At 44.3% G+C, this 13,871-nt stretch overlaps 1 protein-coding gene across 1 annotated transcript; it reads left to right on the plus strand.

Moving 5' to 3' along the window:
* The first annotated feature begins 3,295 nt into the window (after positions 1-3,295).
* Positions 3,296-9,837, plus strand: MED21 (mediator complex subunit 21). Its single transcript, XM_063445040.1, has 4 exons — positions 3,296-3,420; positions 5,473-5,587; positions 7,214-7,314; positions 8,082-9,837. Exons 1-4 carry the CDS (start codon positions 3,379-3,381, stop codon positions 8,256-8,258), a joined length of 435 nt encoding a protein of 144 aa, XP_063301110.1. The 5' UTR covers positions 3,296-3,378; the 3' UTR covers positions 8,259-9,837.
* Positions 9,838-13,871: the final 4,034 nt, after the last annotated feature.

Below are 13,871 nucleotides of genomic sequence, written 5' to 3' on the forward strand. Positions count from 1 at the left end.
GTACACAACACGTGACCACAACAACAACACAACACAGAGACACACAGCAACACAGCGACAAAGAGACACAACAACACAGAGACACACAGCAACACAGAGACACAGCAACACTGAGACAAAGAGACACAGCAACACAGAGACACAACAACACAGAGACACACAGCAACACTGATACAAAGAGACACAGCAACACAGAGACACAACAACACAGAGACACATCAACACAGAGACACACAGCAACACTGAGACAAAGAGACACAACAACACAGAGACACACAGCAACACAGAGACACAGCAACACAGAGACACACAGCAACACTGAGACAAAGAGACACAACAACACAGAGACACAGCAACACTGATACAAAGAGACACAGCAACACAGAGACACAACAACACAGAGACACACAGCAACACTGAGACACAGCAACACTAATACAAAGAGACACAGCAACACAGAGACACAACAACACAGAGACACAGCAACACAGATACAAAGAGACACAGCAACACAGAGACACACAGCAACACTGAGACACAGCAACACTGATACAAAGAGACACAGCAACACAGAGACACAACAACACTGAGACACACAGCAACACTGAGACACAACAACACAGAGACACAACAACACAGACACAACAACACAGACACAACAACACAGCAACACAGAGACACAACAACACAGAGACACAACAACACAGCAACACAGAGACACACAGTAACACAACACAGAGACACAGCAACACAGAGACACAACAACACAGAGACACACAGTAGCACAACAACACAGAGACACAACAACACTGAGACACACAACAACACAACACAGAGACACAACAACACAGAGACACACAGTAACACAACACAGAGAAATAACAACACAGAGACAACAACACAGCAACACAGAGACACACAGTAACACAACACAGAGACACAACAACACAGAGACACACAGTGACACAACACAGAGACACACAGTAACACAGCACAGAGAAATAACAACACAGAGGCACAACAACACAGCAACACAGAGACACACAGTAACACAACACGGAGACACAACAACACAGAGACACACAGCAACACAACACAGAGATACAACAACACAGAGACACACAGCAACACAACAACACAGTCACACAGCAACACAACACACCACAGAGACACACAGCAACACAACACAGAGACACACAGTAACACAACAACACAGAGACACACAATAACACAACAACACAGAGACACACAGCAACACAGAGACACACAATAACACAACAACACAGAGACACAGCAACACAACAACACAGAGACACACAGTAACACAACACAGAGACACACAGTAACACAACAACACAGATATGCAACACAACAACACAGACACACAGTAACACAACACAGAGATACAGCAACACAACAACACAGAGACAGCAACACAACAACACAGTAATACAACACAGAGATACACAGTAACACAGAGATACAACACAACAATGAGATACAATACAGAGGCACACAGTAACACAACAACACTGAGCTACACAGTAACACAACACTGAGATACACAGTAACACAACACAGAGACACAACACTGAACTACACAGCAACACAACAACACAGAGATGTGCAGCAACACAGAGACACACAGTAACACAACACTGATATACATAGCAACACAACAATGAGATACACCGTAACACAACACTGAGATACACAGTAACACAACACCACAGAGATACAACCCAACACTGAGATACACAGCAACACAACACTGAGACACAGTAACACAACAACACAGAGATACAACACTGAGATACACAGTAACACAACACAACAACACAGAGATACAACACATAGACACACAGCAACACAACACTGAGATACACAGTAACACAACACAACAGCACAGTGATACAACACAACACTGAGATACACAGCAACACAACACAGAGATACAACACAGAGACAAACAGCAACACAACACTGAGATACACAGTAACACAACAACACAGAGACACACAGCAACACAACAACACTGAGATACACAACAACACTGAGATACGCGGTAACACAACACTGAGATACACAGCAACACAACATTGAGATATAACACTGAGATACACAGTGTGCCACACAGTAACACACACACAGTGTGACTCACAGTAACACACACATAGTGTGAAACACAGTAACACACACAGTGACATAGGATAACACACATACACAGTAACACACACACTGTGAGACGCAGTACCACACACACAGTAACACACACAGTGTGACACACCGTACACACACACTGTGACACACAGTAACATACACATTGTGCAGAATATACAGTAACACACACAGTGTGACACACAGTAGCACACACAGACAGTCTCACTGTTCAATTCTCTGTCATTTAGGAGTTAAATCACTTTGTTTATGGAGCCCAAGGCAAACCTCCCTGCATGTGACTTACACACCCTTCCTAAACACTTCCTGTAAAGAGAGATGTCATGTTTACACTTCTATTCTTCTATTTAATTTATAATGTTTATTCTGCTTTCTGTTAACTGCCTTCTAGACCCTACAGAAGCCTCCTGTGTGTGTTTAAAGTTTAATTTACAGAGTATGATATTTAAAAAAAAACGTCTAAAGCAAGTTAACATCTGATTGAAAATAAAAACATTTTGTTTTCATGCAGACTGTCAGTCACAGCCATGGCCTATGGCTGCATAAACCGAGACAAAAGTGATTTAACTCCTAAATGGCCGAGAATTGAGCTTCATTAAGCTAAAGTTATGGGAAATGATGTACGAGATTTCTGGGCTATTCACGAAGCCATACATTGTCGGGAACAGATAATAAAATGACAAATTTTAGACCAAATTAGCCCAGCTGGAAACACGATTCTGGTGGGAAATTGTGTCCACGTGGGTTATTTTTGGTGTAAATGTAAAAATCCCAAATTAGCGAATAACCGGCGCTGTGTGACGGAGGCTCACATTAATCACTTATGGCAAATAATGGGTTTATTCCATAATATGGAATTATTATTATAACTGGGGGAGTGAGATACTGGAGCTGTGTCTGTATCTGACACTATGGAGGATGTTGGTGTTTCTGATTAGTGAATAAGCCATAGAACAAGTATAGAGAGGCAGACATTTTCCCGAAGCCCACAGTTCCCTACATTCTGCGAAATGAACTCCTCCAAAATGGACACTGCTACGTCATCATTAGTCTCGAGCCAATCAGAGCCACGCGACTCGGAGCAGGTCACACCATTGTCAGGAGAGGGGGATCCTGGGAGAGACCATCTGAGCTCCCCGCAGCAGCCAATAGGAGAGCGCGGCCAGCAGAGGGCGCAGTGTCTGGGTGCCAGATTCCAAGATGGCGGATCGTCTGACACAACTACAGGACGCCTTGAACTCAGTGAGTAAAAACACGAAATACTGCCCCCCCCCCCCCCAACCAGGGGAAATACTGTCCCCCCCTCCCCCAACCAGGGGAAATACTGTCCCCCCCCCTCCCCCAACAAGGGGAAATACTGCCCCCCCCCACCAGGGGAAATACTGCCTCCCCCCCCCCAACCAGGGGAAATACTGCCCCCCCCTCCTCCAACCAGGGGAAATACTGTCCCCCCCTCCTCCAACCAGGGGAAATACTGCCCCCCCCTCCTCCAACCAGGGGAAATACTGTCCCCCCCTCCCCCAACAAGGGGAAATACTGCCCCCCCCCAACCAGGGGAAATACTGCCCCCCCCTCCTCCAACCAGGGGAAATACTGTCCCCCCCTCCCCCAACCAGGGGAAATACTGCCCCCCCTCCCCCAACCAGGGGAAATACTGCCCCCCCTCCCCCAACCAGGGGAAATACTGCCCCCCCTCCCCCAACCAGGGGAAATACTGCCCCCCCCCCAACCAGGGGAAATACTGCCCCCCCCCAACCAGGGGAAATACTGCCCCCCCCCTCCCCCAACAAGGGGAAATACTGCCCCCCCCTCCCCCAACCAGGGGAAATACTGCCCCCCCCAACCAGGGGAAATACTGCCCCCCCAACCAGGGGAAATACTGCCCCCCCCAACCAGGGGAAATACTGCCCCCCCCCTCCCCCAACCAGGGGAAATACTGCCCCCCCCCTCCCCCAACCAGGGGAAATACTGCCCCCCCCCTCCCCCAACCAGGGGAAATACTGCCCCCCCTCCCCCAACCAGGGGAAATACTGCCCCCCCTCCCCCAACCAGGGGAAATACTGCCCCCCCTCCCCCAACCAGGGGAAATACTGCCCCCCCTCCCCCAACCAGGGGAAATACTGCCCCCCCTCCCCCAACCAGGGGAAATACTGCCCCCCCCTCCCCCAACCAGGGGAAATACTGCCCCCCCCTCCCCCAACCAGGGGAAATACTGCCCCCCCCCTCCCCCAACCAGGGGAAATACTGCCCCCCCCCTCCCCCAACCAGGGGAAATACTGCCCCCCCCTCCCCCAACCAGGGGAAATACTGCCCTCGCCCAACCAGGGTTAATCCTGCTCCCCCCCCCTCGCCCGACCAGGGTTAATCCTGCTCCCCCCCCCCTCGCCCGACCAGGGTTAATACTGCTCCCCCCCCTCGCCCGACCAGGGTTAATACTGCTTTCTCCCCCCCCCCTCCTCGCCCAACCAGGGTTAATAATGCTTGCCCCCCCTCCTCGCCCAACCAGGGTTAATCCTGCTCCCCCCCCCCTCGCCCAACCAGGGTTAATCCTGCTCCCCCCCCCTCGCCCAACCAGGGTTAATCCTGCTCCCCCCCCCCCTCGCCCAACCAGGGTTAATCCTGCTCCCCCCCTCGCCCAACCAGGGTTAATCCTGCTCCCCCCCCCCCTCGCCCAACCAGGGTTAATCCTGCTCCCCCCCCCCCGCCCAACCAGGGTTAATCCTGCTCCCCCCCCCCCTCGCCCAACCAGGGTTAATCCTGCTCCCCCCCTCCCTCACCCAACCAGGGTTAATCCTGCTCCCCCCCCCCCCCCCTCGCCCAACCAGGGTTAATCCTGCTCCCCCCCCCCCCCCTCGCCCAACCAGGGTTAATCCTGCTCCCCCCCCCCCCTCGCCCAACCAGGGTTAATCCTGCTCCCCCCCCCCCTCGCCCAACCAGGGTTAATACTGCTTCCCCCCCAACCTGGGAAAATACTGCTTCCCCCCCTCCCCCAACCTGGGAAAATACTGCTCCCCCTCCCAACCAGAGTAAATACTGGCCCCCCTCCCCTCAACCAGGGTAAATCCTGCCCCCAACCAGGGTAAATTCATTGTGGGCTGCATGCGGCGAGTTTGACATGCTTGATGTAGGGGGTTCAGCAATACAGGCTTAGTTTAGTATACCTTATAATGTGAATGGATGCCCCCATTCCTTCACTGAATCTGTGCGTTTCCAGGGCAGGTTCAGCAGAGAATATGATGTAAGATCTGCCTCCTTTGTATTTTAAATATCTATTATTCTTTCTTGTGCTTTCAGCTGGCAGACCAGTTTTGCAATGCCATTGGTGTTCTCCAGCAGTGTGCGCCGCCCGCATCGTTTGCCAACCTCCAAACTACTATCAACAAAGACCAGCCCACTAATCCCACAGAAGGTAAGGAGAGAAGTTGGCACTTTTCTATATATTTGGTTTGGTGCCTGTAATCTCGCTGAATCACCAAAAGATCTGTTGATTTAGAGAATAAACTCTCGAAGATTTTTACTTCCCCGTGGTGTCATTATATGGACAACCCACCTTAATTGACGTGTGCCATCCCACAATTCCTAGCTCATTGGTCCACATTAGGTGTAACTTTCGCCAGCAATGACCACTCTGTGTTTTTTTTTTGTTTGTTTTTTTTTGTGGTTTATTTTTAAGGGAAACTATAATCACCACAGCAACTGCAGCTTTTAATGTGTTGGTTCTGTTTTCTAGAGCCTGTCCCTGCATGCTTAGCGATGAAAATGCTGCCTTTTCAGAGAAAGATACAGTCGCCGTGACTTTACACCACATTCCCTCAATCATCTTGCGGCTGCTAGGAAGCGATATCTTGTCATGTGATGCATTAAAGTCTTGTGTAGTTCTAGAACTACAGCTCCCATGATGCTTTGTTGGTATTAAGGGTTTATTACAATCAAACACTATTTTATTTTGTTGGAGGAACCCTGCTGGCATCATCCAATTCTCCCACTTTAAAACAATAAATGCGTAAACTTAGAGGTAATGCCAGTTCTCCTACAGCCCAATGCTACTTCTGTGACGATTCAGGAAGGGCATCCATGGAAAGTAAAACATAAATCTTGTATTTTAGCTTTTGCTTTGGATGAGACAGTTGCCTCACTCTGCAGGCTGTAAAAAGATTTCATATTTACCTGCTTCTTTATGTATTGGGGGGGTGCTGGTCTGACCAGTGTCCTACACCGACCGCAATGAAAACATAAATTTTGTTTGTTTATGCACTTTTTTGTTGGGGATTCTATCTAAATAAAGCTGTAGATCTTCTGTCTGCAGCATTCGTAGCCCTCCCCTTTTTGACTAGTCAGGGCTTCTCAGCTGGGAGCTTGCGCACATGATACACATATATTTGATGGGTATAAATTGATATTGGTTTTGGGTTTATATTATACATGATTAAAGCGTAACATGTTTAAATAAAGTGAATACAGAAAGATAAGTCCTGCGCTCACTCCCAGCACTCCTGGGTGGCAGCAACGACTACAGTACACATCAGCCCCAATATATAGTAAAAACCAAAGAAAAACAGGTAACTTGTTTTTCTTTGATGCTTACATAAAGGTTTATGTGCTTTTACCTTTCGTGGATGTCCGTTTCTGAATTGCTTTTGACTACTGAAGGAGTGGTTTGTGGTCCCCTCGGGACTCTATGCTCGAGGTACCATTTAATAATGAGTGCCGTGGCCTCACTCCTGCTCACTGCAGTCATAGAGATGTCAGGAATGACCGAGGGGGAGCCACACCGCCGTGGAATGTCTGTCACCAGAGTGCTACATGTGTGAACGACAGACCCACGTGCACAGAATTCACATTAACCGTCTGGAATGCTAAGCAGCTGAAACGCTGCACATACAATCTCCAGGCACCATGACCTCTTCAAAGCACTAAACGGCTCATGGTGCTTGATAAATGGTGTTTTTTAAAGGACATTGAATGATAACATGTAGGATTTGATAGTGATATTTCTTCTGGAACCCGGTTATTCAGTTTGTTGGTTTATTTTTAGAATATGCTCAGCTCTTTGCAGCGCTCATTGCGAGAACAGCAAAGGACATCGATGTACTGATCGACTCGCTGCCCAGTGAGGAATCCACTGCAGCTCTCCAGGTTGGTTATTTACATCGTCTACGTAATGGCCTGCTTATCTCTGCTTTGTCAGAACATTCTCATTGCTCTCAGCCAGCCTTATCCTAGAAATTACTCCACTCAACAGAAAATTGTTACAGGGCAAGCCAGACACTCAGGGAGCAAATGACAGGACATAGTATATTAATATTCATTTCTGCTAGAGTCAGTCACTCCTATGTATTGTCCCTTTTATAAGAATATGAAGAGTTCCTGCACGTGTTATATCTAACTGTGCTCACTAATTCTTCCTTAAAGGGATGGGAGTCTATGGATTGGCTGAGACCCCAGACACATCCTGCTTTAGCAAAATATAAGCTCACCGTCATCAGATTTATGAGTGTGTACAAAACAATATTTTATAGAACGTTACATTTGGATAACATTAACACATTGATCAATCGATTCACCTGGGGAGTCCTTTATTTAACCCCTTAAGGACCAAACTTCTGGAATAAAATGGAATAATGACATGTCACACATGTCATGTGTCCTTAAGGGGCTAAATACTTTGCTATGTACAGCTGTGAATAGTAGATTGGGATTTTTCCAGCCCCTCTTGTTTCTGTTTGGTATCAGCTGACAATGGATTGGAGCTTAATTTACTGTCACACTTCCAATTGGACTTTTATATGAAGCCCCCTTTGAAATTAAATGCTGCAATTATTCGTAAATAATATTTGCCCTGGGAGCACGCTGTGTTTCTGTTTTTTATCTGCTTGTGATCAGTTTTGTCCTGTGTATTCCAGGCTGCCAGTTTGTTTCAGCTGGAGGAAGAGAATCACGCTGCTGCAGCTCGGCTGGAGGAGGTGGTATATAGAGGGGACCTGTTACTGGAGAAGATACAGACGGCATTGGCAGATATTGCTCAGTCCCAGCTAAAGACACGTAGTGGAGCTCACAGCCAGCCTGTACCAGAGTCCTAACAGCAGGTGGCAGCATTCCTCCACCAGAACGCACTATAAACATGTTCAATATGTACAGTGATGGTGAACGTCATGGACCAGAACCCAGCGTCCTGCTCTCTGTAACCAGAACCTCACTCACTGGATTCCATGGGCTTTATTTTTAATTACCTTTTCGGGAACTCAGTACACAAACTGAATGAATTTGGAGAAGAAAAAAATATCTCTAAACTGCTTAAACGAAGGACGACAAACTGCGCCTGTGCAGATCGATTTGTGTTCATATAGTTTTGTAACATTTCATTTGTAATATCCTGTTATTTCACTTGTTTTGGTCACAATACAAATTGTAATTATGATATTTAATGGGGATTTCCATCAACATTAGAAAGTTTGCTTTTTCCCAAAATATTGTATATGATTCTTTTGCTTTCCTCTTTAAGGATTTCTCTTTTGTGGACAACGTGCACTCCGTTCCAAATGCTTGAAGGAATCCTTAATCTGAAAATATTCAAATTGATCAAATTCCATGTTCCTAGGTAGGAAAAAAAGAAACATTTTTTTTTGACACAATTTTTCTCTTGTTGCAATCACATCTCAAAAATAGAAACTGTTACCGTGTTTCAAAAATTGGCGTTGATGAAAGTGATTTATTTTAAACCCCTGTAAAATTGAAAGATTTTCCAATATGTCGCCACCATTTCCTCTTATTCTCTGCGTAATGAGGGCAAGTAGAAACAAAGCTCCCATAGAGCGGCTGTGCTCGGTAACCGCTCACATCACTCGCTCATCCTTACTTGTTCATTGATCGTATTGAGGGAATTGTGGAATATTTAACATTTGCTTTGGGATACACTCTAAAAGCTAAAACTAATAAATAAAGGATTTATTCGCTAAACCCCAAATGGTAGTTGATCATCACATTTCAAACTTTAGGCAGAAAGTTCCTAAATCTGATCTAGTACCATTTTTTTTATTTATCCAGCCTGTATGGCAATTTCTGTGAGAAGTGAATAACCCCAGAATTAGCAGCAGTGGATGTTCGTACCTCCTATAGGAGCCTGTTTAAGGGAGACAATAAAAGAGCTGGTAGAATGGGCACTGAAGTCAGTGATTTGACTCTTGATGTAGAGGGGTATAAGGAAACGCAGGCACTAGGAGTGTTTACATTCTAATACTTTTATAGAAGATTCACTCTTGAACCGGAGTAGACAGAATGGCTAGTTTAAAATATGAAGTGTCTGTATGACAATGTCCCCTGCCTTTGCAGCATCGCTTCCATCATAATTACTTCTCATTAGCTGATGATTACTGCTGTCTGTCCCTTACCTCGATATGTAATGTCATGGACTACAATACCATCCTCTTGTCCAGACATTCCTGGCTGAGAATGATCGACATGTACCCTGTAATTCTGTTGGTGCAGTGAGTTCAGTATATGAGGAGGTGGATGGTCTGTAAATTTACACTGCGCCATCGTCCCACAAACAATTTGTCAGACTATCCACCTTCTCTTTTTACATAAAAGAAAATGTAGACTGTCTCAGGAGGAAGTGATGTACAGTTCTACCAATTAAAGATTCATAAAATTACAAGGAAATCCATTTTTTTGTCCCGAGATTCTTTTATGATTTGTCTGTCCTTTTCATGGTCTCTGTTCCTGTACGGTCCCAGAGCATTTTATGTGTGATTAGTCCTACTACACATGATGTGTGATATTCCTTCCAGAGTGAGCAGACTGGAGCAGGTTATCTGCTCTTAACACATCTGTGTCGAAAAATTGCGTAATCACTGCTGTGGACAAAAATGACAAAATTTGAAGAAAATAATGCTGAGCTTTTACAAAATCTGTACTTACCTCCCCTTATACTCACCGTTTATTAAATATAACCATCAATTCCAACTTCTGTCTTGATGCATTTTTACACCAAAGCTGAAGCTGAATTTTGTTGGGTTTTGTTTTGCTACTTAGGAGTCTGTGTATTTGGGATATGAGTTACCGGGGGGTAAAGACATTGATTTGATTCAAGATGAGTGACCGATAATCACAATTTCCTCCATTATTTTTGAATTATTTTCTACATGATCTTTAGATACGGATTATAAAACCAATCCTCTCACTTTCTTTATTTAGATCAATGTCATTTATTGATGATTTATTTAGTGATCCACAATCAGACTATCACAGACATATTTATTATTTTTTATTATAATTAAGTGTTCTTGCATAGCAAGACCACTTAATGTTATCTCACATATATATTAATATTATTATAGCCAAATTTGCCACCCTAACTCCTCCTACAGTTTTTACACTACATAGACAAAAATATACCAAAACATGCAGATTGTTCCCGATCGGATTGCTATTACTTTGTGGAACGTTTCGCCGAATGGTTCTCGGAATATCGTCGTTCTTGTGGCGAAATTTGTCCCATAGGAATGAATGGCAAAGCTAGAGTGGGAGCTGGCAAAAGCTGAAAAATGAGGACATGATTTCTAAACTGCCACCACTCCCTCATTTTCAGGCCCACCTACACAAATCTTATATCAAAACGTTCAGCTATCCCTGCTGCCACTAAAAATGTCCTGATAGTTCTCACAATATGACCATTTGTTTGCAACTCACGCAGTCCATTGACATTCATTGAAACTTCACTCAAGCCAGCTCAAACTTGAAGGGCAATTTCTAAACTGCGACTGTGCCTTCATTTTTAATACTTCAGAGACATACGAAGCATCAAAATGTAGGTCTGGGTCTTGTGATTCTCACAATATAAAGCTCTTCACTGTAGGATTTATAGTTTTTTAAAATATGACCGTTTGAAGATGGCAACCGCCAAAATACTCTGACCTGTGCCAGGCTGCAGCAGCAAGTGATGTCATAGACAGGGCCTTTTGTACACCTGCTAATGTTTTAATGTAACTGTGCAACCACGTTGGAATTAAATGTACTATATAAATAATAACAGTTACTCCGCCCACTCCAGTTGTAGACTACTGGTGGAGGCAAGAACACTTCACACAATTTCCCCAGAAATTGTAGCTTTTCTAGTATATTATTATACTGCAATATACAGGCAAAAACGTTAACATTGCTGCAATTCTCAGGATTAATAATATCTGATCCAGAGGAAGGCAAACAAAAGCCCGGTGGATGATGTCTCACAGTGGATCCTTCCTGACCACAATTATGGCGATCGGTTTAATACTCCGACAAGCCACTGAATGTGTATAACTGTATATTGCTGGATATTACACGGATACGCTGAAAAAAGGTTGTATTCCAGAGGAGGCCCTTGCTCACAGAGCTTCCACTCTAATATGAACAAAACTACATAAATGGAGGTACTTGCTCACAGAGCTTACACTCTAATATGAATGTTACAATACAAAGAAGGAGGTCCTTGCTCACAGAGCTTACACTCTAATATGAATGTTGCAAAACAGAGAAGGGCGTCCTTGCTCCCAGAGCTTACTCTAATATGAACAGTACAATACAGATAATGAGGTCCTTGCTCACAAAGCTTACACTATAATATGAATGTTACAACACAGAGAGGGAGGTCTTTGATCACAGAGCTTACATTCTAATGTGAAGAGTACAATACAGAGTAGGCGGTCCTTACTCACACAGCTTACACTCTAATATGAACAGTACAGATAATGGATGTTGCTGCTCACGGTGTATATTCTAATATGAGAGATAATGTACACAATATTCTGAGAATCTTCATTTCTTTCTCTCCCTTTGTTCCTCCCGACAGATGTTTTGACAAAGATGGAGATTTCTATTACAATTCCTATTAGAACACAAAAGAGAATGGTATGTCTATAGCAGGGGTAGGCAACCTACGGCACTAGTGCCGTGCACGGCACTCGAGGTGTCTTTGCACGGCACTCAAGGCTGCTAGAGCCAAACACACTCTGGCCTATCAGGAGTCCCAGTGAAACTTCAGATATCTGCTAATACGAAAAGGTGGTGAAGGAAAATCCTCAATGTATGCATTGCAGAACGTAGAGGAAGTGATCTCAGATCAGTTCCTCCCAGCACTTATGAATGGGAATCCACACTGTAGTACAGCAGCCTGCAGCTGCTGTTGCAGCTCCTGTCCTTGACCTGTACCTGGCCAGCCTGGTCCCCACTGGAACCCAGGGAAGCCACCCACACTGCTAGATATACACAGACCTGCAGAATAAGCCTCCCTTCATACAAATAATACGAACAGCCCACACACAAACATACACATAATCCCCACAAACGCAACACCACTAACAATCCACATACATGCACACAATCCCACATGCAGCCTCTCACATGCAAAACCCCAAACAGCTAACACACACTACCAAACACACAATGTGACATATCCATCCACACACACAATTCCACAAGCAGCCCCCATACACAGCCCACATTCATGTGTATCACACATGATACCATAAACTACTAATGAACATATACAATATAATAGCTCATTAACGCACAAATACAACGATACAAAGCAATTACAGTAAAAATAACACAAGCAGAATACGGCAGCATACACACCTCAATTTACAAAAATAGGATCGGCACGCTACGGGACATCACAATCCTATATCGGCACAGTGCTGCTAAAAGGTTGCCTACCCCTGGTCTATAGCAATGATACTAGCTCTTAACACCTGAGAGGTATCCTCTACACCTTCACCTTAAATCATATATAACACACACAAAAAAATAGGTGGAGACGGTAGTGGCAAAATAAAGATATACTTCCCTCTCTTCTTACTGTATCACTGTAAAGATAGAGAGGTACAGAATAGTGCAGCTATCTCGATATATAATATGTAGAATAGATATTACTCAAACACACTCACAAAGGAAGAGCCATATACTGGACCTGGCTCTGGTATGAATCTCCTTAGGATCTTTTTAGGGTGATCCAAAACCCCTTTGGTGGTGTTTGGAAGATGTTTGGTACTCCTTTCCCAAGGATAGGCAGCAGAGATAGGGTTAATTCCAAAGATACATTTATTGAATAAAATACTGGATAAAAAGAATGCAAATAAAAAGTCTACTAGTGTCCAAAGTATTGCCAAAACGCGTTTCGCCGATATGTGGCTTCCTCAGTTGGAGTGGATAATGTTCTTGTGTACTTAGGTGTCTTAAATACTCCGTTTTCATTTCAATTTTCGCGGTCTTTTTTGGTGGAACGCATCCATGCGTTTCACCTCCTACTTCCGGGTTCTCAGCACCATATCCGGGTTGTCCGCGTCATATCCGGTTTCGTCCGGTCCATCAGACACGGCTTCAATGGAACGCAATGCGTTTCAGTGTAGTTCAAAGCGGATATTAAAGTCCCAAAAGATCCATCATAGAATATATATCGATTTTACAGAACAAACTTTTCAAAGTGCAATTATATCTATATTGTTTATCCTTGAAATAAAGATACTCTATAACTTATAAAATATATATAAATCAATTCTAATCTCTGATAACCTTTGAATTAAAAGTGGTTATTATAAATGGTGCCCTTTTACCTATTGCAAAGGGATAGTATATTCCTATTAGAAACAGAAACATAGATTGTGACAGCAGATAAGAACCATTTGGCCCATCTTGTCTGCCCAAAATTAGAAAGGCTG

This window comes from Pelobates fuscus, chromosome 3 (assembly GCF_036172605.1).
Source record: "Pelobates fuscus isolate aPelFus1 chromosome 3, aPelFus1.pri, whole genome shotgun sequence".
NCBI classification, from domain to species: Eukaryota; Metazoa; Chordata; class Amphibia; order Anura; family Pelobatidae; genus Pelobates; species Pelobates fuscus.